Raw genomic sequence first — 25,795 nt, 5'->3', positions numbered from 1 at the left:
TTGCAGTGTAGACATACCCTGAGAGGCCTCAAGTTCTTAACATGGGGCTTACGTGTACTTAAGTGGTGAATGAGACATTGTGTGGATCATCCACACTGGAATGATTTCACCCTTGAGATATAGAAGTCTCTTTATAGCCCTGCAAATATAAACACTATGCAAATCGCATGAGCACGGCCTGCCAAACCACAAGAGAAAGTTCACTAAAACCTTTGCTTATGATGCAAGTCTAGCAACAGATGAACCATAAGTATGTAAGTACTTTTGCCATTCATCCAGTTGCCCAATAACAAGCAGTGGTAGAGAGCTAGTGGGTTTCTTATATCCATAGCCGATGAGAATGTGCTATAAACTGACTTTGGACTCAGATCAGTTAATCATTCATTAAATATGACTGAGGAGTTATCACTGGGCTTTACTAGAAAAGGGTTGGTTGTGTAGTGGCGTCTCCAAAGGCTTTTCAAAGGGATGGAGGAAGGGTTTCACTGTTGTCTCCTACGCAACTCTCCCTTTTTCAGAAGAACATGATTCATCTACTAAGAATGTACAAAGCAAAATCAAACTATTACCAAGCAGAACTGCAAACAGGCAGACAGCTGGGATGTGAAAGAAACAAGAGAAAAACTTTTTTTTAAACAAGAGTGTGATTGGGGGTGACACAGCTGTATAAAAAACAAGCATTATTCTGAAGTGCATCTGCAAGCTGAGATGAAATATGTGTATGGAAAGGATCGCCCTGGGACCTGTTTGGCTGACAAGTGGTTGGACAAGTTGACCCAGAGGATCCCTTCCAACTGGATTGCCTTTGAATCTAGAATCTGAAACCTGTGTTGGAGAGTTATGCCAACTGAGAGCTCTCACAGGCCAGGGCACTGTTGGGTACTTATTCTGTGAAATCAGCATTAGAGGGAAACAGTGTAGTGCCATGAAGATATGCCCCTCTGAGGACTCTGCAAGCTGACAAAAGGCCAGTCCAGGGAAGGTCCTGCGATCCCTTGGGCCTTCCCACTTCATTGACATTAGAGGTGGAAAAGACATATTAGGTCATCCAAGGCTCACAAATCAGGATAATCTAATATGACTTTTGCCTTCAATGGGACTACTTATCATCTTAAAATATAGCATATGCTTAAATGCTTTGCTGGATAAGAGACAGAGTGCTAAGCATCTTGTGAGATCGTGCCTCTTGTCCATCCACCAGCAAGAGTATCATTGCTCCCCCTCTCAGTGGCTGGAGTCTTGCCACTCTTGATCTTGCAGCAGCTCCTGCATTCAATGCCAGTCCCACAGCCAAAATCTGTCACTTCTCCTGTGTCATGGCAAGGCAGGCTTCCAACTCTATTCCTCAGGCCATCTGGCTTGTGTCTTGTAAGTTTTAAAGAAGCCAAACAACTCATCACTGGAAGCACTAAGTATTTATTTGCTCTTTAACATGATGTATTAACACAGTATGTAAACTAGCCATGGTTTCTTTGGTGTATATCAAAGGAGGATCTGAACACTGCAGCAGCTGAACGTGATAAATCCCAGGCATTTTTCCAAATAGCAAAGTTTCTCTCACTTCGGCAGCTGCACAAATCTGGATCATTCTTATTGTTTAAAGCGCTCTTCAGAATTGAAAAAACCTACTGCTGAATGTCCTGTACTGTTCTAACAATTGCTGAAATATTCAAGCCAGCTGAACTGGAAAAGACAGAGAGGGGAAGAAGGTAAAATACTAGTTTAGATAATAATTGGAGATATACTAATCTCCTAGAACTGGAAGGGACCTTGAAAGGTCATTGAGTCCAGTCACCTGTCTTCACAAGTAGAAACAATTTTTTGCCATGATCTGTAAGTGGCCCTCTCAAGGATTGAGCTCACAACCCTGGGTTTAGCAGGCCAATGCTCAAACCACTGAGCTATCCCTTTCCCCATGGCTATAGCTTCTGCACTATGCAGAGGACACCTGCTGCCAGCAATAACAATCTATCCACTTTGAAGACAATGAAAATATGATCTTTGCTATCAGCTCTTTGGCCTTTTCCTACTTGCATTGCACTGCAGTGGGCTTAAGTTTTCTCTTCCTAAATATCAGCATTATCGGCACGTTACATTTAATGCCCACCTATTTAATGCACTATTGGGACAGGTCTTCATCAAGTTTAAGCATGTGACAGTACCAACAAAATGTGTGACTAGTTTGCAAACGTACAGTTATTAAGATTGTGCACACAGATTGAGCATGTAACTGTGTGCTTATTTTGCATGCATATTTGTATGTCTACTTTATTTTTTTAATCTCTTCCACATTTTCAAATATTTTAGGGCCAAAACTTCCAGAAAAATTCTGTATGCAGTTACCCTGATTGAATGTGCTAGTGTGGCCATTGCTATTGCAAATTACTACTCGCACACATAATGGATCGTTTTAATGTATAATGACTATGACGATGAATGCAATCACATCACATGCACACTCAGATTAGGCATGCAATTGCATACCTACTTTTTTGAAAATGTAGGTCTAGGAAAAATGCACAAGAGACACTGTAAAATGCAATCATATGCCTACAGATTGTGAAAAATTCTCTGTAGGATTCCCCACTATAATCAGCTTCTGTATCGTTCCAGGCATCATTCAGAATTCCACAGTCATTATCCTAATAGAGCACCAGCCTCCTGAAACTTTAAAAGGCAAGTCTGCTGTCAGCAGCTGCACAATCTTGGAGGAGAGATGGAGAAGACCTAAGGTTTGTCTGCCCAGTAAGATACATAACCTACTGTCACTGAGCCTGGGGCATGCTGCCACCCACATAGTCATCACCAACTAACCCAGGAGCTGCCGTATTACTTCATAAGAGATATAGCTGTACTGCTCAGAGCTTCTATAGACCTCTTCATCCTCAAAACCCTTTACAAGCCCACAGTTGGGCCTCACTAGGTAGGTAAGTAAGTAGTAATATGCCCTTTCCTAGGTGAAGGAAGAGAATGTATTTCAAATCCCTGCCTGCTCACAGGATGAAGCACATCGGTTGAGTAGAGTGCTGGGATGTAGGGCACGTGCTCTTGCGGCAGGGGTACCTGCGTTCTTAAATGCACGGGGGAGTTCTTAGCTTGATGGGCCAGTATAAAAGTTGAAGTTTAACAATGTTTAACCCTCTGTTTTGGGGAGAAACTGACAAATATTTCAAGATCAGCAGAATATATACAGATATACACACACACAACATTTTTATAGAGTACAAAACTGGGCTTGGCAGGTAGGGCCAGGCCCTATAAGGCTGGTACCCACTTTTCTAGTAACAGTTTTTAGTAACTCCCCCATTGGGCTAGCTGCTGCACAAACAGAGGGAGGCTCAGTCCAGGCCCCAATGTGCTTGCACTCTAAAAAGGCAAACCAGACAGCTGGAGGGGCAGGGACTGGGGCACCACACATGAGTAAGTTGCCATATACCTAGTCAGACTATGCTCTTATTTTTTTTAACCAACCAATTCAGGGTTCATCACATGCCTCTTCAAATTCTTCACAGAGAATGATGCTCGTTTTCTTCTGATCTGATTGCCACTGGGTTCTCCTGTCCCAGAGAGACCCAAGAGACTGGCCAGCCCTTTGACTGATGGTCCTCATACATGACACACACTCCTCACTGGTCATTAGGTACAGCAGAGGGTTCAGGGCACTGTTGAAGCTGGCCAGGCCCCGGGTCACCTGATAGGAGACATAGATGTTTTTTGAAGTCTGGGTGCAGGACCTTTGGAGTTGCCAGCTTCGGGACAGCAAGCTAAGGTTCCGGAAGATGTGATATGGGAGGAAGCAGACAGAACAGGACCATCACTAACACTACCAGTTTGATACTACTTCTCTTGAGGTTTGGGTCCACGTTTTCATTCCTCCATAGGACCACCACCACATGGCAGTAGCAGCCAATGATTATGAGGAAGGGGATGACAAAGCCAGTCATAGTTGCAGCCAGGATGTAGGGCCGATAGGTGCGCAGGTTCTCATGTCCTGTCATATCATGACACTGTGTACTAGTGCTATCTGTTTTGCTGAAGCCAAAATCAGGAGACACCTGGATGATGACCCATGCCCAGACCATGGCACTGATGAAGAAGGGGGGGCCCAGAGTCTGGCACCTACCCAGCATCTTCAGTGGGTACACAATGCCCAGGTAGCGGTGGATGCTGATGCAGGTCAGGAAGCCAATGCTGGCATAGAGGTTGAGGTAGAAGAGGGCCCACATCAGCCTGCACCAGCCTTTCCCAAAGAGCCACACGCCCCTCTGGAGATAGTAGGTCACCAGGAAAGGCAACGTGATAACATAGAGTAAGTCTGCCACCCCTAGGTTGCACATCAGCACGCTGAGGGTGTTCCAGCTGTTCCTCCGGGACCCAGCACAGAGATTCCACAGGCCCAGCCCATTCCCCAGCAGCCCAAGCAGGGACACGATGAGGTATACAGCTGGCAGGAAGCGATGGGTGAAAATCCAGTTAACCGGGCACGGGATAGTGGTGGCAGTGCTCAAGCTGAAGTTGGTGGTGTCAGAAACTGAGACGACTTTGTCCACCTTCATGGGTGCTGTTTACTGCAGAGGGTTGAAGGGGAAGCAGATGAGGGGTTGCTGAAGCGAGGGAACAAGTGAGTCCTTAGGGACGATGCATGAGGGGTTGGGGCAAGGGAGAATCTTCCATGTCCTAAAGGTGGTGCAGAAGGGAATCCTTGAGTCCTTAAGAGGAATGCAGGAAAATATCTTTTTGCAACTGGGGTGAGGGGAGGGCTCCCCAGAACCCTATGGGGGAGGGGGAGGTGGGGATGCCAGGTCCTTGAGGGGGGGGTGCTCCCCACAACCCTATGGAGGAGGGGGAGGTGGGGATGCCAGGTCCCTGAGGAGGCGGGGGGCTCCCCAGAACCCTATGAGGGAGGGGGAGGTGGGGATGCCAGGTCCCTGAGAGGGGGCAGGGGGGCTCCCCAGAACCCTATGAGGGAGGGGGAGGTGGGGATGGCAGGTCCCTGACAGGAGGCAGGGGGCTCCCCACAACCCTATGGGGGAAGGGGAGGTGGGGATGCCAGGTCCCTGGGGGGAGGCTCCCCAGAACCCTATGGGGGAGGGAAGTGGGGATGCCAGGTCCCTGAGCGGGCAGGGGGGGCTCCCCAGAACCCTATGGGGGTGGGGGAGGTGGGGATGCCAGGTCCCTGAAAGGGGGCGGGGCGCTCCCCAGAACTCTTCGGGGAAGGGCAGGAGCGGATACCTCGGTCCCTCCCCTAAGAGGGAAACTCCGGGTCCCTGGGGGATGGCTCCCCCCGATCTCCGCTCGGCTCCCCGCTGATTTTACCCCGCCTCAGGCTCAGAAACTCGGCCGCCGCCGCGCGTGGATCCGGAGTGACTCAGTCCGAAGCTGCCGCGCAGCTCCGCAGTACCAGGTGTGATCCACCGGGCCCGGGCTGAGCGGGGCCCGCAATGGGAACGGGTAGCCGGCGTGGGGAGGTGACCCGGGGACTTGGGTCAGGAGTGGGAGCAGCCCAGGAGAGATGTCCCCAAAGGGGCACTGGCAGATGGGGGGTAATCCCGGAGGGACCCCCCGTTAGCCAGGGGCAGGAGCTGGAGCTGCTGCGCCCCCGCATCCCAAAGAGCTCTGCAAGGTGCACGGACAGGTGTTACTCCGCTCTCCGCCACCTCCCCCACATTTCCTTCCACCCCGCGAGTCCTGCCCTTCTCTCGCTCTGACTCTTGCCAGAGGCGGTGCTAGCCCATTGGGGGTCCTGAGGAGAAATATTTTGCTCTCCCCCATTTTAAAAAAGCGAATACTCCCCCCCCCCCAGCTGCTTAGAGCCCTAAACAATTGCTTAGTCTGCTTATGGCTAGTGCCAGCTCTGTTCTTGGCAATGATTGGCACCAATAATGATCAATACTAGTGACATGCAGGCTGCAGTCCCCAGCTGAGCTATGCTGCTTGCGGTGGGGTGGGTCATAGCCCGCTAAATGCTGCCCACTGGCAACCACCGCACCCAAACCTCACCCAGCATGGAATGGGTTTGGGGGATGCCAAGCTGCTCCAATTCATTTTTGGGTTTGAATTAATAATTCAAGGAGGCAGAGGGAGCTCACAGTAACTGAATATTAATTGTCTCTGTTGTTCAGCGCCAGCCCTCACCTCCCCCACACTGAGATATTTTTGATCAGAGCATCAGGGAGCTACACAGCATGAATCTATTTCTGGTGCGAAGGCTCACCTGGCAGCACTGAGGGGGCAGGAGCTGGAGTCTGACCAAAGCGTTATTCTAAATTAGACCTTCATATCAGCATCTCATACAACCAGAGACGTTGGAGATGGAGATGCTTCATTAGATCCCAATCAGTCCACCCCCTCTATGGGCCAGGACAGGGTTGTTCCCTACAGTCTATTCCCCATTGTCTTGTCCAGTCCAGTTTTAAATGACTTGAGTCACCGTGTCACTTGGTTGTCTATGCCAGTAGTTCCCGAACTTTAACAACCTGTGAAACCCTTTCACTAAAATGTCAAGTCTTGCAACCCCCCTCCTAAAAATGAATATTTCCAGGGATTTTCTCCTTTACCTGAGTATAAATTAGAAGAGCAGTGATCTTGGAAATGTAAAATTGATCTTTAGGACATGCTGATTACACACTATGTATTATTAATTATTATTTATCATGACAGTATTTTTATTACATTATGGAAACGGCAGCACTCTTCCAAGATCTACTTTCCTCCTTCTATCACTTTGAATAAGCCTGTTATAATACAAGGCTCGTAGGTTTCATCAAGGAATATCAGAGGTGAAATAGCATGAAGGGATTTAAGAAGCCAACTCAGAGTTCCTCCTACATAAGCATTCAGTTCTTGAACAGTCCAGGCAAACAACGCATGTTATAACAAAGCTTAAACTTGTTCTTCATAATAATTTTAAGAACAACACTAGCTGCCTAATTAATTTTAAAAACAGAAAAAATATTCACCTCCCTTTGCATTTCTTATAAGGAGCCTTGAAGTTTAAATCTCAGTGTGATAGATAGGTTTGCTTTGATCTGCTTAATGTTTGGAAGTCCAGGGGCTCTGGGATGCTGGCCCCAGTGTCCCTGGCACAGCTCTGTCCGCCATTAGGGAATTTTTTCTCGAGAACCTCCTGTAACATTTTGCGAACACCCAGGGGTTCACGAACCCCAGTTTGGGAACCACTGGTCTATGCCACCAGCTAGTAAGATATCCCCATCAGGGAAAGTTTCCCAGTATTCAACCTCAAGTGTCCTTGTCTCAAAGTAATGCCGAGACTGCACTATCATAGTGTGACATAGCCCAGAAATGTTTAAAGCTTTCTGGTGCACTGACCGGGGTGGGGTGGGGTGGGGGTAGGGGAGGGGAGGGCAGGGGAAGGAGAAGACAAAAGATCAATTACCCATGAAACTGCTATTCCCCACAACCCGGGCAACACTATAACAATTACCTATTGCCAATAGTGGGTGCCAGTGACAGGTGCAGTGGAACAAGTGTTGAACACAGTTTAGCTTCAGGTGTGTACAAGGACCAACCATAGAATCATAGACTATCAGGGTTGGAAGCAACCTCAGGAGGTCATCTAGTCCAACCCCCTGCTCAAAGCAGGACCAATCCCCAGACAGATTTTTGCCATGTTTAGAACTGGTTTAGCGGCACCTGTTGACACTATTGCTGACAATAGATGGCAATAATGACACCTCCTTTATCTCCAAACTCCTACCCTAAACCATAAACAACCCCCAAACCCCACCCTACCCCTACAGCTCTTGACCCCAGAAAGGGAGAAGTGCCAGAAACTACATATAGTCCACTAGGGACTTCACTATCACTAATGATTTTACATGGAAGGTGCTGAAATACTAGGGTGATGGGCTGCAGTATAAAAATGAAAGAGCGAGAGAGGCAAGCCAACCAGCCAGCCAGAGCTGAACACCCATTGTCATCAATGAGTAATTTCTGTACCATAGGCAAGACCAGCATTCCAGCAACATTTACCAGGAATGGTCCATCTGGAAACAAGAAAGGAGAGGTCAGAAACTTGAATCAGAGCAGATTCCTTGGTGAGGAGTTACACATTGGTAGGGTAGGGAGAAGGGATCTCAGCAAATCCAAGTTAGTTACCAAATGAAGGTACAAAGTAAGGAAGGAAATAGTGAAAAACAGACAGGGCTTCAGAGCCCAGCAGAACACACTGGTAGTGGTCATGCCACATCTCACAGCATCCTCCCTGAAAAAGCACCTTCGTTGGGTATCACAGAAACACACCTGATATTTTGGGGAATCTGTGTACAATTTATGAATCCCAGTTTGGGATATGAACTCTCTGCATGTATCTTTATCACACCACAAACTCTATTTTGATTGTTAGACTTGCCTGCCTCTCTGCTGTCTTTTCACCCCCATCTAGGGGTGAAAAATCCAAAGTGCAGTGACACAATGCTAACAATGAGCTAGAAATGAAGGGTCATTAAACCTTGGTAGTATTCTATTCAAACAGAAGCCTCCTTGGACAAAGACGGCAGCATACCAAGAAAACCAGGCCACCCAGGTAGGCCAGTAACTAAGCTATAGATTTCCTGGTGGGGACTTTGATCACCTGATGAGGCTGATTGTGGGTCACCTGACAAAAGGGACTGCAACTTTATAAAAGGAGTACTCTTGTAATTTTAAAGTCAAAAGAGGGAAATGAACAGAAGCAGAAGGGGGAGGATCCTGGGCACCCTAGATGACTCTGATTTAAGCCCAAAGCGTGCTCCAGAGTGGAGATGAAACTGAGACAAAGAAGAGCCTGTGGGTGTTTTATTGTTTTGTCTAGATCTGTGTTTTTCATGTGCTAGCTAAAGTAAAGAGTGAATGGTTTGGGAACCTTTACAAAGTCTGTGTGTTATGTGCTTTAACTATTGCTGGAAAGGTAAGTTTGTAAATCTGATTGCCCACAAGGCTAGAGCACTGGGTGTGCTTAAGCTACTGGAGTGTCTTGCAGGAAGGGGTGTCCCTAACTGGTCCTAGGGTCTTGGGGCAGCTGGTCTGTGAGGTTCCCACTCCTGTGAAGGGGCAAACATCAAGAGTCTGTGTCCAGGAAGCATGCCAGAGAGACCAGAGAAAGAGTCAATACTGAGGCTGCCCAAACCAAGGGACACTTAACAGCACACAGGTCCAACATGCTGGGACGCAAACACTGTAGCCTGGTGAGTGTCCTAGGAAGAAGCAGAGGTAACTTTACCAGGGCTGTGACATGTAGAAATTAGAGATAGAGAAGATAATCTAAGCGAAAGCCAGCAGATTCCCTGCAGTACGTGTACTAGCAATTTGCGTAAGCTTGTGAAATGTCACGTAAGTACAGTACTCATAGAGGTTGGACTCCTCTAGATAAGAGGGTTTGCCAAAGTGGTACTAATTATAGGCATCTATGTTGGATTCAGAGAGACAACAGATGCTTTGCAGAGCTGAAATGATTCTGCAGAAGGATATGGATTATTAAATGACTATGTGATAAAGTCTAGTTGCTAGGAGCAACCCCCAACAAAGTTTCTATGGCTTACTTTTGATAGGAGGGAATGTGAAGTGGTTACCAGATAAATAAAATTTATTCTTTCTATTATTGTGGGCCAAAGTCTGCCTGATAGTAGAGGTACAGATGTCTGGGACTTTGGCACAAGAATCCTGGAACAATGCAGACAGGAGGGTATTAATCAGAAGTTACTCATTCTTCAGGAAAAACCACCCTCTGTCCTACACAGTCTCTCCTGCCTTCCTTCACCACTAGGAGTTTCGGGTAGTGATCTTAAGGGTTGTGGTTTTCAAACTGCAGTATTGGGTCACGGTGGCTCTGGTCAGCACCATGGACTGGACTGTTAAAAGTCCCATTGGCGGTGCTGCTTGGCTAAGGCAGGCTAGTTTCTACCTTCTCTGACACCATGCTGCACCTTGGAAGCAGCCAGCAGGTCCAGTTCCTAGGTGGGGGGCCATGGGGCTCTACATGCTGTCCCCACCCCAAGCACCTGCTCCGCACTCCACCAGTCAATGCGAGCTGGAGGTGCCTGTAGGTGAGAGCTGTGTGGAGCCGTTTGCTCCCTTCCTTCTAGGAGCCGGACCTGCTGCTGCCCACTTCTGGGGCATAGTGCAGTGCCAGTACAGGTAGGAAGCCTGTTTTAGCACCCCTTCTGTGCCACTGACTGGGAGCCGCCCGAGGTAAGCCCGTGCCCCAACCCTGTGCCCTAATCCCTTGTCCCAGCTCTGAGCCCTTTCCTGCACCCCAAACCCCTCATTCCCAGCCCCATCCCAGAGCCTGCACCCCCAGCCCAGGACCCTGACCTCCTCCCGCACTCCAGCCTTCTGCCCCAGCCCTGAGGCCCCCCCAAACCCAGATCCCCCTCCTGCACCCCAAACCCCTCATCCCTGTCCCCACCCCAAAGCCTGCACCCTGACCCTGATCCCCTTCCACACCCCAACCCCCTGCCCCAGTCTAGAGCCCCCTTCCACACCCTGAACCACTCATTCCATGCCCCACCCTGCAGTCCTCACTCCAGCCCTCTGCCCCAGCCCTGAGCCCCTCCCACACCCCAAGCCCCTCATCCCCAGCTCCGCTGGGTTGTGGGCATTAACCATTTTCTTCGGCTAGGTCGCCAGAAAAAAAGTTTGAAACCCACTGCCTTAGGGTACCTTACAGTTACAGCTGACAGGTAGAAAGGTGTTATATCAGGAATATCACAATCCTCATCTCGTTGCTTTTATGAATAATATGTTTATTACTAATGTTAGCAAATTTGGTGCAATCCCAGACTATACAGGTAATAGGTTCAAGGCCATTTACTCACCAGCTCAAGGTATTAAAGAAGGTGACTGCAAATCCTCGGCTGTAATGAGGTCAGTGCCAGCCCATTCCAAGTACTGCCAAACTGTGGCAGGGCATGCTACCTCTTTGAGGAACAGTCTAAAGCTTACAGCCAGCATAGCATGGCTGCAATCAAGGAGCACCCTTCCCCACCCTGGGGGCTGGCCTATATAAACAGGAGAAGGAAGCTGAGTGGGAGAGGGGTATGGTTGTTATTAGAGGGTGTAGACAGTCAGGTCATAAGCCTGGCTCCTAGATACTTTGGACTGTAGGTTTGGTGGCTCTGAGCTAAAGGGCCTTATTAAGAGGGTTAAGTGGCTCCTCACTTAACCCAGCACCCAAAGGAAAGGGAGAAAGCCTACTTCAGTCCCAAAACAATAAGAGAACTAGGTAGTTGGGTTGGTTTGGATGTATTCTTAAAGGGGACTTTTTCTTAGTTTGGTTTGACTTCCTCCTTCTAGGATGCTGTGAACAACCCCAACTGTTCAAAAATCATAAGCCAGGGCCCATTCTGAGACTGGCACAAAAATCAGGGAATTTTTAAAAAACAATACATTAGAGTTTTGATTTGCCTTCTGGCTTTGAGCATTAAGGGTGACCTTTTCAAGCTTTTCTCCACAACCATGAAGACTAGAAACTTATTCTTCTTTAAAAAATGAGACCTGAGAGTCTCACCTAATCATGTGTCCAGTGAGCAAGGGGCTTTCTTAAAAACACCAAATATTGTGAACCTAACAATTAAATTGTAAGCGTTGGTTATGCTACAGTCTATGGAAAGAACAATCCTTCCAGTTCATTTGCATGTATTCATTTATTATTTAGATATTTCCTGCTTAGTTAATCAGTGAGAAATGGCATCTTGCAGAAAAAATAAAGGATAGCAAAGAAGTGTATTGTCAGTTGTAGCTGAGATAAGAATTTCAGGTTTGCTTGTAAAAACTGTGAGCCATGGACTTTTTTATCAGTGTAAGAGATGAATTTGAGCAACATTTGATATGTATTTAATAAAGATACCAAAGAGAATTAGTTATAAGTTCTTATTGCATGTGTAGCCTGAGCTATGCTCCATTTTTCTGTACAGATGACTGAAAAACATCAAAAAAAATTTTTTTCACCAGTTATCTATATACAGGGACAGAGAGAAAAATTGTCAGCATATTTTATCAAAAGGGGTCACCTTAATGAGCAAAGAGTACTTACATTTCATATACACACAATAATGGTGTTTAAAGAAAGCATTCCAAAGAGCTTTACTCCATGGCTTTAAATGCACTGTACTCTGCTGGTTAACGAAGAGTCTGACTAGGATTATGCATATTCTTCAGTGAGCATTGCACACTTCTCAGCCAACCACAGGTCAGTTTCACCTTTGGCAGCTGTGCTCTGTCTGCAGGAGAGACAAGTACTATCTGTTGTTCAGACTTTTGTTTCTGCACTCCCAGGTGTGTATTTTGGTGCTGTGCTCACGTGTGTGTGTGATAGGGAGGGGGATCAGATGATGATGACATTTAAGGAATGCAACCCAAAATGTGGAAGAATATCGGTCCAGATCCTCTAGCCAGGGAGTCAGTGGGGATTTAGCTTGAGTAAGTGCTGAGTTAAGGGCGGAGAATTCAGCCCATAATTTCTCAGGAAGATGAAGAGTGGTTAAAGTAATGTGTATTAATGTTAACTTGACACAGTGAGGGAGAGTGAGATGATACTGTAATTTAAATAATCTACACCCCACCCCCCATGCCCAAGTGGTACGCATCCTCATGTATAGAGGCACAAGCTAATGCATATACACACAACTTAAGCATACATGCACATTCCCAAAGATGTAACCACAGCCCAACAGGTACAACATATACAGATACATGCACACAAAACTGTCTTTTTTTCTGTTTGTCCAGTGCTTAGCTCAACGGGGTCCTGGTTCATGGCCGGGACTCCTAAGTGCCACAGTAATACAAATAATAATACTATTCATCCATAAAAAGAACAGGAGTACTTGTGGCACCTTAGAAACTAACAAATTTATTTCAGTATGAGCTTTCGTGAGCTAGAGCTCACTTCTTTGGATGCATCCATGTACACCCCAGCTGGTACAAATGCATGTGTACAGAAATACATCAAATTAAAATAGAAACCAACGTAATCGAAAGATTTAACAGTGTTTAAGAAACGCTGAGAGGCTGCAAACAGCTGACAAAATGTTATGAAATTTTAAATGTTTTTATTTTGCCTGTGTTTCTCTTATCCAAATGTAACCTTCCTGAACTGCAGACATACCCAAGCTGTTTGGGCCTGATTCTGATCTCATTTACCCTAGTGTAAATCAGGTAAAACTCCACTGATGTTAGTGAAGATTCGCCAGTGTAAAACTAGTGTGAGGTCAGAACAGGGCCCACTCCTTTTAAGAGATGCACTAATACAATCTATACAGCTAGATGAGCACATTTTTATTTTCAAATTCACAAATACAAAACTGAAATTGCCAGATCTTGTCTGGATTCATAATCTAAAACACAGCTCCATTCTAGTTGCAGTTCACATTTGTCCACGAGATGAGGAAGTGTGTTGCCTCTGCAGATTTAAACAGAGGCCATTAGAGGGCATTTAAACTTCAGTTTTGAATAACCCTAAAAGTTTATCACTGTGAGAAAATAAAGCTCGGGCTGCCTGCAGAATAACGTTCCTCGGCTGCTCCTGCTGCGACAGCCCCTCTGTATTTGAAGATGGCCCTTTCCCAGCTTTGCGGTTCGTTTGCTGTTTTGCTGCCTTTGTTTTGGTCATGGACTTTAGGTTTTTGTGCTTGGATATTAGGTGGCACATCCGGAGCTTCGAAATGGGATCACCAGTGTGTGAATTCTTTGTTTGCCTGGTTGAAAGACATGCCAAGCCACTGGTATTGTAGACGGAATGCAGTGATGTTAAAGAGGATGCTTTCTGCTGGATAGGAGCTTCATTGTTACTTTCAGAGGGAAGTATTTTCAGAGAAGGGAAGGTGAATTAAAACTATCATAAGGAAGAGTCCTGTTCTGATGTGCTGTTTGAATATGTGCTGTTTATTTGTGGTGATAGCTGGATATAATGAGCTGATTGTATGTGAATAACAGAACTGTACAAATCAGAGATAAGAACTTATGGTATTAGGTGCCATCTAGTCCTTTCCCTGAAGGTCAGTACAGAATTGTTCCCTACAGTGTTTTTTCTAATGTTTGAGACAGTCAATGTCTTGACATTAGCCGGCAAATGAAAACAAAGCAGAGCAGTATGTGTGACATTTGGGTGAAGGAGCAGCACTTTTGATTTACCCCTCACTTGTGTGTGCACAAACCTTAATGTATGCACATATTAGGAGTTGGCTACAGGCACACTGGGCCTTTGAAAATCTGGCCTGTAAGAAGTATATCAAGAAATCATCCCCAGAACTTGGAAAGAAGCATTCCCCTCCTTGCAGGCTGTATCTGAAGAAGTAGAAGGATTTGGGGTGTCCATACCCATTACTTGTTCTAACTTTTTGGGGTTTTATTCATACTTCAATATAGAGGTTCCCAAACTTTTCTGGGAAACTGTGCCAAGTTAAGGAACTCTGAGTCATACTTTATCAGCAGGTAATGATCGCTTCCATTTGACTGTATCTACTCTAACCCCCATGGCACTTGGCTTGCTTCATACTCCTGTCTCACAATGGTGAGCAGCCAAAGCTCTAGGGAAGACACACAACTGAATGGAAGGCAGGCCCAGCACAGAGACTCATCCCAAGATGGAGAGGGGATCCTGGAGTACCAATTGCAAAGGCCTGAAGCACCAGTGCTGCTGTGGGAGGGTATTCACTGCTTTAGAGCACACATCTGGGATAATCCGAGCCAGACATCCCCATGGCAATGCTGATAGCTGGGCGTTCCACCTGGGATCCTAATACAGACAGAGGAGAGGCTGAGATCTGCTAACTTTTAATAATGCTTTTAAATCCATGTACAGGGAATTACACTCTACAGCACTCTCAGGGCCTGATCCAAAGCCCACTGACATCAATGGGAGTCTGTCCATCGACTTCAGTGAGCCTTGGAGCCAGCCCGGAGCGCCGAGCACATTTGTATCTGAAGAGCTAGCCTTACTGTACCCTCCTTGCCTCCCCTACTGCAGTGACTGCTCCATTTGAGCATTTCCTGGGGGATCCCGGCACTCCTAAAAGATCACCTCACGCAGGGGGTAGCCAGAACTTGCCAGAGAGTGACAGCCCCAGGCTCCACATGCAAAACTAACCCCAGACAAACCCCATTGCTTAATTCTGAATGATAAAAACCTATTTGGAAAAGCAGTGACAGCCTGGCCTGCCGGGCATTATAATGACTTTCCCACAGAGGGGATCATGCATGATCCCATGAGTGACTGTACCCACACAGCACCGTTTGCAAGGGACATACTATGACAGCGGTCACAAGCTGGCAATAAGCTTACGTTGCCACTGCATGGTTTAAAATACACGTGGCAGGATTTCCCCACATTGTCTAGAGAAACCGTAATGGGCACGAGCAAGGAGGGAGGGATCTTGTTCCAGATTCTTCATCCTCCTTTGCAGCTGAAGTCAGTCAGTTCTTCCCTAGCTTCATTGGGGGTAGAACACTCATTTCTGCTGCAACCATAGCGACCTGGGCTTGGGTCAATCCAGCTGCTGGGATGAAGTCTTGACACCAAAATCTGAACGGTGTGGGAGAGGCTACAAACGACCTCTTCTTGCCCTCTGGAAAGACAGAGCAGACAGTGTAACTTTTCTCTTACCCACTGACACTGTACAGCCAACCTGGAGACTAAAGCATCTTAGAATTGTTTCTCTAGTGTCACTAACAGTGACATGTCTCTCAAATCTGAGTGTGAATGATCTGTGCAGCGAGAGAGGAATCTCTCATGGCATTCTAACTGGACATGACTGCTGTGCTTTAAGGCAACTTCAGGCAACCACAGATTACCTGAGTTTCTTACCCTGCAATCATTCTTGGAGTTGGAATACTATTTTCTTCAAAGGTAGATGATGTCTGGGATGGCACCTGCCCTCTGGCCTATTGATACTAGTTAGTAACTATGCCTCGAGTCAGGCTTCACCATCCCTGCCATATGTGTGTCAGAACTAACTCCATTTAACACAGGCAGATAGACCTACATTTGCTCCAGGCTGTTGTCTGCCTTTTCTTTCTGTACCCACCAAATATGCAGCACCAGTCTTGCAGCTGCAAAATGAATTGCAGGCAACAGTCTGAGCAATTGTCCCTCTAACTACTTGATTTGCGTTTGCAATGCAATTGCAGATTAGGGTGACCAGATGTCCCTATTTTATAGGGACAGTCCCGATTTTTGGGTCTTTTTCTTACGCAGGCTCCTATTACCTCCCACCCCCATCCCGATTTTTCACACTTGCTATCTGGTCACCCTATTGCAGATATAGAAGTGGTGGTGCAAATTCCTCCCATAAAGGGAAAGAGCCCTTTTGGAAATCTGGCCCACAAAATGTAAAGAGAAGTCAAGGTGGGTGTGTGTGTGGGGGGGGGTAGGGTTATACACCATTAAGTCTATGTAAGGGCTTTTCTAAACACAAAAGTTGTACTGCTTTAGCTATACTGCTCCCCCAGAGTGGATGCACCTATATCAGTATAAAGGCGCTATATACTGGGATAGCCACGCCCATTCAGGAAGGGGAATATGTTCTTCTGCTCTAAAGCATCTTTATATTGATATAGGGGTTGCACCACTAGAACTATACTATACTCCTGATTATACGAATAGCATGGAGGACAAGGATTTTATTCAGGTAATTGGGAGTTCGTCTAGTTGACAGAGCAGGAGCCATTCAGCAGCAAGAAGGCCTCCCCAGCAGCCGGTAGCTCATCCTCCTCCTCTTCCTCACTGTCCTGTCTGGGGGTGGTGGGGGGAGGAGGGTTCTGCTCTGCCCTGCTTATTCTCAGGACTGTGGGACTTCAGAGGGCTCCCTGTGATCCTTGGGGGGAGAGAGAGGCTGTGGTCCTGGTGAGGCAGAGCAGAGACACCCAGCCAGGACTGTGCCCTGCCTCCCTTGCACCTGCAGGTATCGGGCATCACCAGCCCCGCAGCAGCACAGGGTGCCCTCTGCAGTTCTGCTGGCACAGGAGGGTATGAGTGGGGCCATGAGGGGAGGGCTGCAGAGGGCTCCCTGCGCTGCCACAGGAACCATTCAACAGCAGGGCAGCCTCCCGTGGGGCCAGGGGCTTGTGCTCCTCTTCCTCATCACAGTCATGGCCAGGAGGTCTCTGGGGTATTAGCCAAACCTCTGCATTATCCAAATCCCTTCCTTGTTCCCCATCATGCAGAGGACAAGGACATCAGTGGTTCTCAACCTGGGGTACGTGTACCACTGGGGGTCTGCAGAGGTCTTCCAGGGGAGACATCAGCTCATCTAGATATTTGCCTAGTTTTATAACATACGTAAAAAGTTCTAGTGAAGTACAAACAAACTAAAATTTCATACAGACAATGACTTGTTTATACTGCTCTACATACCATACACAAATGTAAGTACACTAGTTATATTCCACTTGATTTATTTTATAATTATATGGTAAAAATGATAAAGTGAGCAATTTTTCAGCAATAGTGTACTGTGACACATTTGTATTTTTATGTCTGATTTTGTAAGCAAGTAGTTTTTAAATGAGGTGAAACCTGGGGATACATGAGACAAATCAGACTCCTGAAAGGGGTACAGTACTCTGGAAAGGTTGAGAGCCACTGATGTATGTCAGGCTCGGGGACAAGGAAGGAATTCAGATAATTCAGAGGTTTGGATAATAGGATTTTGGATAAACAGCAGTTTACTATATATTGGTTAAAAAAAAAATCACTCCCCCCCCACAACTGACTTAGTTAGATCAGTACAAAAATCATCGGGTAGACCAGTCCTTAGTGTGAAGGTAACTTACTTTGCAGGGTGGTGACAGCTAATGCTGCACACAGGAGGTGTTAAAAGGTGCCCGATAAAGAAGGGAAGGCCCACAATGCCACATTAGTTTGCCACTTCAAACTGCCAAGTGAACGTCACAGACATTCTTTAAGGGGTTCATAGTTTAATAAAAACCTCTGTTATTCCTGAGATCAAACCGGCTTTGTCTCAGTCCTGATTTGATGTAGATGACACTGATAGTTAGGGGAAAATATCAGGGGACCGGGAGAATTGTGAATGCACCTTCTGTCAGAGGGTATGTCCAGGCTTTGCCAATTTCATTAGCAGTCGCTGGGTCATGTTGGACCCATCACTGCTCTTGGAGTCTCATAGTTAGTGGGGAAAAACTCAGGTTTGCAGCACTCAATTTAGTTTCAGGTTTGGGTTTTCTAGCTGCAGTTTGTGCCTGCAAAAAGGAGAAAGCCTTTCTGAGAAGCTCATCCTGGCACACAGCTAGCTGGTGAGTGGTGTGTGTGTACACAGGCGGCTAAGAGAGTTACCGTGGTCCTTACGTCAGTATGGTAGTTGGGATTTCCTTGTTCTATAAAATCTGTTGCCAACTACAGACCTGCTAGCAGTGTTTTACTGGCTGAAGCCAACACTTACTATATTAGATGTTCCTCGGAGAGCCTGGCAGGGTCTGAGCATGCACAAACGTTGGTGAATTTCGAGCCTGCAGTACCGATTTTGGTTTGACACCCGTGTCGAAATCCCCATGCCACAGGTTGCAGAGCAGGCACTCCACTCTGTGCTCCATTCTTCACAGAGGTAGGATAAGCTTGCTGATGCTGTCCCAGGCGGCCTAAGCACTGGACAAGGAAGAGTCATGGAAAGAGACTTTTAAGCCACACACAAATGTACTTTGCCCTTGGCCAGTGGTACGAATCCAGCCCAGGCTGGTAATGACCAAGGAGCGCCTGCAGTCTGTGAAATGAGTTGGGGATGGGGTTTCTCTTTTTGATGTCCAGAAGTTGATGAGTGAATGGGCCATGTAGACTGATCTGTCATCTGACCCTTAGAGGGCTCCCTCCAGAACAAAGATAAGGCATTTTTAGGTACTGTTGCTTAGTTGTTCACTGTTGCAGGTTACACAATGTAAGGAACCCAATTGCAAGAACAGGTTCCATTTGGTTTAACCCTTTCAGTGGTGAATGTACCTTCCAGGGCTGCTACTTTACCTAGGACGTTACCTGGCTTGGCATCCTGAACGAAGTGACTGTCTTGCCTCTCACAGATCCACTCCTGACAGCACTTCCCTGGGACCTCCACACGCCTCGGATGGGGACAGTCTGGAGTGGGAAGGCGGACATCCTCGCTGCAGAGGGGTACACAGGTGAAGCCTCCGTCTGAGCAGCGGCACTGGATCTTACAGCTGGGCTGGAATACCTCACCGTCTCGATAGACCTTTCCATTCACCTCGCAGCTGTCATCTCCCTCCTCAACTGCAACCAACATCCAGAGTAACCCAACAGTAACAAAGCGACCAACCAAACACAGAGAGAAGGACTCAGGTGCCACTGAGGGTAAACATACAATAATTACAAAGGGGAAACGGTCATTTGTGGGCTCAACTTAGGGCCTGGTCCAAAGCCCACTGAAACCAGAGTGTCTTTCCATTAACTCCAAAGGGCTTTGCATCTGGCTCAGAGTGGCCAGGTGAAGGAGGTAACCGACCAGATTAGCCAACTGGTTGGCTTTTGCTGGGGCTATGATAAGCTACAGTGTCTATCTGCTGAGCTCCTCATACTAGGTATTGAGTTTTTCTCCTGGCTCAGGGAGTGGTGATCACAATGTAAGTGCCTGGACAAAGAGACGTAGCTGAATTCTCTCTGTGGTCCACCGGACATGCCTATGGCACCAGATACAAATGTTAAATAAGAATAGAGCTGGTCTAATAGTGACATAATTTATTTTCAAATAAACCTTTTAGTGCAAAGAATTCCTGGATTAATTATTTAAAGAATATCATTTGTCCCTCTGCAGAGTTGGTGAGAGAATGAAAACAATGACGTGTGCTTAATTCTGATACAAATGCCAAAATGTGTCAGAGAATTTATTCACGATGAATCATTGGACAAGAACTAACTAATAAATAAATAATAACCATCAGTGTGTAGCACATTCCACGAGGACACTCCAAGTCCAGCCTTCTCAGTAGTCTCAGCTACCAGATGGTAGCAGCCAGCCACTGGGGCAGCTCACCAGGATCCCTCATCAGAGGCTAAGCTCATTCTATGTGCATTCAGCCCTTTTCCTCTGCTGAGCCTGGAACCTGGACCCTCATGGGCCACAGGCAGCAGCTCTTGTAGGAGATTCCTCATTGGAGAAAGACAACAGGTGTCTTGCTGTGTTTTTCTTGACTGGGAGTCACTCTCAATATAAACGACACACTGAATGTAAAGCTCTCAGGCTGCTGCCTCGCTGTCCTGGGTGGAATCAGAACCCCAAAGACTTCCTCTTGGGGCAAGTCTACAGTACAAAACTAAGTCAGCCTAAGTTACATCGATGTACAACCACTGCAGTAAGTGAATCGCTTTTGCGTGTCCACACTTCACTCCTTATGTTGGCGGTATGTGTCCTCACCAGGAGCACTTGTGCCCCTGTAACTGTCAGTGTGGGGCATTGTGGGATGGCTTCTGAAGGCCGCGACAGTTGATGTAAGCAACACAGTGTTACACTGATACAGTTTCAACCTAACTACATTGACCTAAGTGCTACGCCTCTCACAGGGGAGGAGTTAGTAAGTTGGTGTCGTGGGCGAGTTACATTGGTGGGAGAGATATTTTAGGGTAGACACTTACAGAGTTAGGTCAATGTAAGACAGCTTACATCGACCTACATTTGTAGTGTAGTGTAAACTAGGCCTTAAAAGTGGTGCTGGCTGTGCCAGCTTCCCCTGGATGGAAAGAACTTTTGAGGAGCAGCAGCCACGTGGTCCCGTAGCCCATGTGCTTCGAAGGGCTCATCTGAGAAGACAGAAGGTGAGCAGATATAGGATGGGACCCTATTCTCATTGCCTGCTGTCTGGTGTGTCATCGGCAGGAGAAATGTACCCTGGCAGAGATGTACCCTGTGTGGGATTGTAGGAAGCTGTGTTCTTGCCTGAGAGAGTCCTGAAGGGATAAACTAAGATTGAACAGGACTGAAGAGTATCAGGCCACTGAGAGAGTGACTGAAGAGTGTGTCTCTGTGTGTGTGTGAGAGAGAGAGCGACAGACAGAAAGAGGGAGACAGAAAAGCTTCTCAGCAGAGGCTATTGTTTCTCCTTCATAGGGGTCCCATGCTCCTTCCCAACCTTCTCGCCTACTTCCTTGTGAATTGCTCAGAGAAGAGGTTCATCAGCCTGCAAGAGAACACTGACTCTTTACTTTGCAAATGTCCTTCATGTCTGCTAAGTTTTAGGACTGCGACAGCCCCAGTGCCCGCTAGCACAGCACAGAGCCCAGTGGTATGGGAGCTTAGGTACTATGGTATCAAGCATCCCAGAAATACCTGAAAAAGAAGGGTAGGTCCTCCAAACTAGCAGCAACTACCATTTCTTGGGAACCCCCTGAAGGAAGTGATTTGTTGCCCATTCGCGCTTCTAACCAGGGGAAGGTTCGAAGTTTGTTCAGCTCACATCCCTGTCAGCTGATCTGAGCTCTCTGAGGAGGACAGAAACTCAATGAGTTGTTTACGCTCCTGCCAGCTAACGTGAGAACTCCAGAGAGAACAGAAGTTGATGACATGGCATAAAACTCAGTCCATGTTCTGTGTCTGTTACCTGCGCTGAGGTCAGAGCCTTTGTTTAACAGACCTGGTTGGGGGATGAAATGTCAGATCTGGGGTTCCATATAAGCATGTTCCAGCTCAGTTGTTTTCTTTGCTAGCTCTGTGGGTTGGTCAATACTGGCGACATTTCCCTCAAAATTCTAACCAGCTTTGAAACCAGGTCAGCAAAACCATCTTACAAACTGGTTTGAGCCACAGCACAGAGCAGACACCAGGCGTCGAGAACCACTTTTTATTAACCACTCCTCTGAAAGCGCAGAGCGGGTCAGGCTGCCTGGTCTGGCTGCAGCTCCCAACAGTTTTAGGATGGGGTTAGCTGAACAGGCTGGGATTTGAGGGAGCCATTCTCCCAGTGTCAGCCAGGCCTTCATGAAAAGAGTAAAGGGATGTGCTCACAGTTGCAGGTTCCTCCTCTCCCCAGGTGGTCATCACTGTAATCACAGATGAGGCCCTGGCTCCGATCACACGCGTTGAGGTAACTGCAGGGCTCTCCCAGCCGTCGCGCGCATATTCTGCAGCAGCCACATCCATCCAGAACCAGAGGGGCGCCGGGAGGGCAGCGGGGTGGGATCCAGGGGCAGTAGCATGGTGTCCGGCAGAGCTGAGTACAGACCTGCAGAGGCAAAACCATAAGTGCTTGCAAAGGGTTTTTCCTCGGCTTGATGCTGCAGCCTTACAGTGACCCCCCACTGAGTTCGCCTCAGACTTGCTGGGGGTTTAGTTTCATGGGGGTCAGGGTTTTGTTCCCAGCATGACTCAGGAGACTCTGCATTCCACAGAGAGACTTCAAGATAGATCTGAAAACAACTGTTCCTATAGGGCTTGATACTACAAGATTCTGATCATCTTCAGCCCCCACAGAAACCAATGAGAATCAAGGATGTTTAGCACCACACAGGATTAAACCCTAGATTAGAAGTTACTCAGAATGAATTGCGGGGGGCACCCTATGTACTGGTGCAGTTTTGATTTAAAAAAACAATGAGAATTGGTCTTACTGCATTGTCTCTTTATTTCCTCCAATACCTGAGTCTCCATCTCTTTCCCCCTAACCTTAATGACTATGCTTTGCAGTGAGGCCTGGGGAAAGTCACATAATGGCTTTGTGCCTCAGTTTCCCCATTGGTAAAATGAGGTTGATACTACTGACCTGCCCTGGAACTGGGGTTTGAGTTAATTATTTTTTACACAGTACTTTGTAAAGTACTAGGTAAGCATTAAGTTTTGTTACCATCTTGGTACTTTAACGGGAGTTTAGCCTGAGAACAGGTGGTAAGGACTGAATAGAAACTGAATCAGGACTTGGCTCAACAATTATATACACCAACACAGTGTGGTGGTGCAAAAAATGATGCAGGTGTTAGACAACAGCTCCTAAGTGTGTTACACAACAGCTCCTAAGTGTGTTACACTGTTAATAGGCTGTGCCAGTCTGTACTTTTGTGTAATTTTGTGGAGCAGTTAAAATGTGAGTTATTGAACACAGTAGTATATTGCAACAGTAGTACATTGCCTACAGGCATTACATCCTATCAGAGCAGTGGGACCTCTTACCATATTCTATGGGTACCCAAAATGAGGCTTGCTTAATCAAATGAGTGAACCCAAGTGAGTGTCACTACTTCTTGCTTTGGCCCATAGTGCGTCCTTAGTGATGCTCTGAGCCCTAGCTGCTGTGGCCTCTGCACCAACTTGGCCAGTTGTGCAAGTGGCACACTTGGCTGTAATTTTCAAACAATGGGAGCTTAGTCGCACTTGGAAAATATAGCTGCTCAGATAGAATGGATAATTGCTTTGGAAAGTTTGTGCACAAATGCCAGTTTGCATGGACAGTCAGCTGATCTGCAGTGCAGTGACCTGCAGGAGTTTAGGTAGGTAGATAGATATAAATATTGATTATCCATTCTGCATGCACAATTACCTGTGTGCAAATATATTTTGCAGACACAGAAAGGGCCCTGTTTGCAAATCGGGCTGTGAATATTGATATGTTATCACAGAAAAAATATCAGTAGCTTTCCATTTGTATTTTTCAAGTGAATTCATTGCTGGTGAAAGATGCTGGATTGATAGCCCCCTTGTGTACACCATGAACAGCAGCAGAGTAAATTTCCTATGAACGCACCCTGCCCCTACCAATGTGCCATGCATTCCTGCCTACTAAATGCAGCCAGAGCAGAGTTCAGTCTCCATGCTGATTCAGACCTTAGCTTCTCTGCTGAGACTGACAATGAGGGGAGCAATCTGTGGATTCCACTGAAATGTTCATATTAATTCCCATCTTTCTTTCCCTCTTTCATTAGTAGCATGTCTCATAGCAACACGCTCCCATTCTGTAACCTATACCTGGACAGAATGGATCTTGGTGCTGCTGTTCATTTTCCTCATCGGCATCAGTGAACTCACATGATGATCCTTTATCTCTCTGTAGTAACTTCAGTGGTAGGCACGAGAGTCAAATGTATCCAAGATAGCTAGCACAATCCCCTCTTTAATACACTTTTATTATTGAATTATGCTATTACTGAGACAAAAAGTGTAGTGGGATTTACAGGAATAAGCATAGGTACAGTAGCTACAGTTACACTGGCTAGGATGAAATAACAAGGGCTATCAATCATCATTCTTCAGGAAATAAGTTGAGAGCTACAAGGGTCAGGAAGAAGTTTTTTCTTCATGTACAGCTTTGGCCAGATGTATCTTTATAATGGGTTTTCATCTGCCTATGAAATATCTACTATAGGCCACTATTGGGGAAAAATTATCCAGACGATTGATCTGATCTAGTTCCATTAATCCTGTTTTCCTCTGTTCCTTTGTAGTTAGCTTGTCCTTAGATGACAATTTGTCCTAATAATTATAGGCCACATGTATGCAGGTTAAAATTCAAACAGGCATCACACTGCAATGATCTCATTGCTTGTGATGTCTCCAACTTAAGGAACTCAAGGAGCATTTCAAGAAATGTGCAATTGAAAAATTCAAAAGTTTTAAATTTTCCTGCTCTTTGCAAAGGGAATTGTTTCACACAGCACTTCAGATCCAGGGAAAAAAGTTTTAAAGCCACCAAAATCCTGTAGGAGGCATCAGCTGTACTGTGCTACACTGCATCTTGGGAGTGAAAACTGGACAATCACTGAGTAATCCTGAAAAAGCAGTGCTGGCTGCTTGGCTCACTGTCCCTAGAGGCTTCAGTGCAGGACAATGAATCTGGAGAAGTAGGTCTATAAACCATTACTACAATTGTCTGCAGATAGCAGGTATGCATGCCAGAGCCTTGGAAACAATTAATAATGAAGATGGGTCATGCATATAGGTCCAAATTTACCTTTGATGTAATTCCTTTGCCTTTAGTGGAATTGCACTAGAGATACATTTGGCTCATTAATTTTAAATCACTACTACTTCATTCAACATTTTTGATAGTCATGAACTCCCTGCCTCTACCTGCAAGGGATTGCATGAATATGATACATTCTGCAGCGTGCATACTAATCCACATGGTAAGATCTTTGAATTGTTGCAGTTACATAGCTGGTTTCTATTGGTTACAGGTTGCTTTATAAGTAAGAACCAAAAGCTTCCTTGACTAAGAATAAAGCCCCAGCTTCCTTACCTTGGAAAGGATGCAGAGAAGAGAGAAGAAGAGAAGCTGCTTTTCCAGTTGGCTTCTCATGCTGCCTTACTCTCTGGCACTTCAGCACATCAGTCCCCAGGCACTTTGGAGGCAGCAATGTGTTTGCAGTTTTAAAAGTCTCGGAGTAAGGTCCTGCTGGTGTTTATACTCTTTCCTGCTCTGATGTCACTCACAGGCTCCAATATAAACATGAGTAGGTTTGGACAAGCATCAAGATATTTTTTTTTTCAAACCCACATTCCAGCTGACATTTCCACTCACCTCAAGGTGAGAATGTGCAGCCCATTGAGAAAGCAAAGAGAAGGCAAATTCTCCCATGGGCTTGGAGAAGCAGCAGAAGAGGGAAGAACAGGCTGTACTAGAATGCAGGAAAGTGTGCACAGCTCAAAGATTGCAGTAGGGAATGGCAAACTGGCGATAGCTGAGGTTGGTATGAAAGCTCCATGCTTAGTCACCATTTCCTGCTGTTTCAAACTCAGCAGGAATAGAACCTATTTGTTTACTGAACTATTTCCCTGTGGATTTTGAATTTCTATCTTGCAGGACTTGTTTATCCCTGGATTTGTACATTAAAAGTGATTCCACTTTTTATAAACCT

At 46.4% G+C, this 25,795-nt stretch overlaps 2 protein-coding genes and 1 long non-coding RNA gene across 3 annotated transcripts in view; 1 reads left to right on the top strand and 2 right to left on the bottom strand.

Moving 5' to 3' along the window:
- LOC115635143 overlaps positions 1-2,726 on the top strand; it is a 33,774-nt gene extending 31,048 nt beyond the window's left edge. The window contains exon 3 of the long non-coding RNA XR_003996543.1: positions 2,614-2,726. This is a non-coding gene — a long non-coding RNA (uncharacterized LOC115635143). The remainder of the gene's footprint in view (positions 1-2,613) is intronic.
- A 749-nt stretch (positions 2,727-3,475) lies between these two features.
- Positions 3,476-4,556, bottom strand: LOC115635207 (P2Y purinoceptor 1-like). The gene is given in 2 exon segments (XM_030533568.1): positions 3,476-3,803; positions 3,805-4,556. Coding segments are annotated over 2 exon segments (1,080 nt in total).
- An 8,287-nt stretch (positions 4,557-12,843) lies between these two features.
- Positions 12,844-25,677, bottom strand: CCN5 (cellular communication network factor 5). The gene is made up of 5 exons (XM_030533448.1): positions 25,177-25,677; positions 21,957-22,173; positions 18,980-19,231; positions 18,396-18,598; positions 12,844-15,563 (listed from the first exon to the last, which is right to left on the bottom strand). The coding sequence occupies exons 1-5, from the start codon at positions 25,234-25,236 to the stop codon at positions 15,540-15,542; spliced, it is 756 nt and encodes a 251-aa protein (XP_030389308.1). The 5' UTR covers positions 25,237-25,677; the 3' UTR covers positions 12,844-15,539.
- Positions 25,678-25,795: the final 118 nt, after the last annotated feature.

This window comes from Gopherus evgoodei, chromosome 14 (assembly GCF_007399415.2).
Source record: "Gopherus evgoodei ecotype Sinaloan lineage chromosome 14, rGopEvg1_v1.p, whole genome shotgun sequence".
Taxonomy (NCBI): domain Eukaryota; kingdom Metazoa; phylum Chordata; order Testudines; family Testudinidae; genus Gopherus; species Gopherus evgoodei.
Note: the sequence above shows the minus strand (reverse complement) of the source record. Positions and strands in the feature narration are given on the sequence as shown.

Bases quoted from the DNA above. Each gene is read 5' to 3' on its own strand.
- CCN5 (XM_030533448.1), bottom strand. From the start codon at position 25,236: ATGAGAAGCCAACTGGAAAAGCAGCTTCTCTTCTTCTCTCTTCTCTGC. The intron at 18,599-18,979 runs GTAACGTCCTAG...TTCCTTGTCCAG, and splicing joins CGTTCAGGATGCCAAGCCAG to TGCTTAGGCCGCCTGGGACA. The intron at 15,564-18,395 runs GTAAGTGTTGGC...CTGTCTTTCCAG, and splicing joins TCCGAGGAACATCTAATATA to AGGGCAAGAAGAGGTCGTTT.